A 1,939-nucleotide genomic window follows, 5' to 3' on the forward strand; every position below is an offset into this window, starting at 1 on the left:
CAAAGAAGGTAGATCATTCACTTTTTACCTAATCTAATTTAAAAATAGAAGATAAGCTAACTTTTTATAGAGAACATTTATGTAAGAATAGACTATTAAAAATAGGAGGGTGATCTTCTACATTTTATGTGTAAAATAATATATAAATCTTTTTTTTTTGCAGTGGACAGACTGGCTCAGGGAAGACATTTACTATGATGGGTAAGTAAAGATTAAGTTTTGTGGGCTTAATCCTCTCTTTCTATGATGACAGCAACCAGTGTGTTTTAGGGAAGGCATAATTTCTGTATTTCATGTTGGTCTCACGGAATTCGGGATATTCCTCAGTCTTCTGCCAGATTGTGAGTCCTTGATAGCGAAGTTCATGTGTTAATCATGCTTGCAGCTGTAGTCCCCACCTCAGTGCTTAGCAAAGAGTAGGTGCTCAATAAACAGGTTTTCAGTGGGACTTAATGCATTTTTTTAGACTTACACACCTGTACACCTACTACTCAGAACAGGATTTTTAGTAGCTATCCCTATCCCTGTCCCCTGGAGTACCTATTACTTTGACTTCTGTCTTCATTCATTTTGCTTGTTTTTGAACTTCTGCAAATGAAATTTTGCGGTATGTATTCTTTTGTTTCTACCTTCTTTTAGCATTAAGTTTCTAAGATTTACTCCTATTGTTGCATGTAATAGTAGTTTATTTCTGTATGATATATGTATTATTGTATGATCCATTACTGTATGACATATGTATTATATGGATATACTGCAAATTTTCCCTTCTGTCATCAATGATACTTGGATTGTTTTCAGTTTCCGTTCTCCAGTGTGTGAAGTATTATCTCATTATGTGTTTCTTTGACATCCCCATGTCTTGTGACAACTGAGTATCTCTCATTTATTGGCTATGTCAGTAACCTTTCTGTTGAAATCCCCATTCAAGCTTTCTTCCTGCTTTAAAAATTGGCTTGGCTTTTTCTTGTGGAAATTCTTTATAAAAGAGAAAGATTAGCTTTTTGTCCAGTATTATATAGATTCTACATTTTCTTCTAAGTTTTTCATTTGTCTTGACTTAGGATGTTTGGTATTCTAAAGCCTTTTTTTTCTAATGTGGTTGAATTTCATGTTTTTTTCTTCTTTCTTTCTTTTTTTTTTGGTAGAGACAGAGTCTCACTTTATCGCCCTTGGTGGAGTGCCGTGGTGTTACAGCTCACAGCAACCTCCAACTCCTGGGCTTAAGCGATTCTCTTGCCTCAGCCTCCTGAGCAGCTGGGACTACAGGCACCTACCACAATGCCCGGCTATTTTCTTTTTTGTTTCAGTTCAGCCAAGGCTGGATTTGAACCCACCACTCTCTGTATATGGGGCCAGTGCCCTACTCACTGAGCCATAGGCGCTGCCCTCTTCTTTCTTTTTTTTTTTTGGAAGGCATCTGCATTGTGAGTTGTAAGAAAGGTCTTCCTCTCTCTGAGGTTATAAGAACAACAAAGAATGGAATGATTGAATACCTGTACTTATATGCTGGGCTCTCTTCAAGGCACTTTGGTCTATTTGAATATAAGGCGACATCCAGACTCTTGTGCAGCTTATATTCTCAGGCAGAGGGGATGTGCCATTCATTAAAAGCAAATAAATCTCTAGAAATTAAGCCAGAGGTGTAAGTGCTGTGAAGAAAAATAAAGCAGTATAGGGGATGGAAAAGACCAGGGGGTGCTATCTTAGGTTGGGTAGGTGGAGAGAATTACTAAGTGAAATGAAAATGAACCATGAGACTGTTTTGAAGAATGATCTCTCAAGCAGAGGGAGAGCAATTGCACCCTGAGATGGGTGCTCTGTCAAGAGTGTTGAGGAACAACAGAGGACCTGTACTTCAAGAGTGGAGTGTTCCAGGATAAGGGGCTAGCAGGAAAGGAAGTTACAGCTGTCCCCTGGGGCCATGTCATAGAGGTTC

The 1,939-nt window shown here is 38.6% G+C and overlaps 1 protein-coding gene across 1 annotated transcript in view; it reads left to right on the forward strand.

Moving 5' to 3' along the window:
- The window catches only part of KIF15 (kinesin family member 15), an 85,058-nt gene that overhangs the window by 14,272 nt on the left and 68,847 nt on the right, over window positions 1-1,939 (forward strand). The window contains 1 exon segment of the mRNA XM_012808000.2: window positions 164-201. Coding sequence (XP_012663454.1) covers window positions 164-201 — 38 coding nt within the window.

The sequence above is a fragment of the Otolemur garnettii genome, unplaced genomic scaffold (assembly GCF_000181295.1).
Source record: "Otolemur garnettii isolate 467f Iridium unplaced genomic scaffold, OtoGar3 scaffold00082, whole genome shotgun sequence".
Taxonomy (NCBI): domain Eukaryota; kingdom Metazoa; phylum Chordata; class Mammalia; order Primates; family Galagidae; genus Otolemur; species Otolemur garnettii.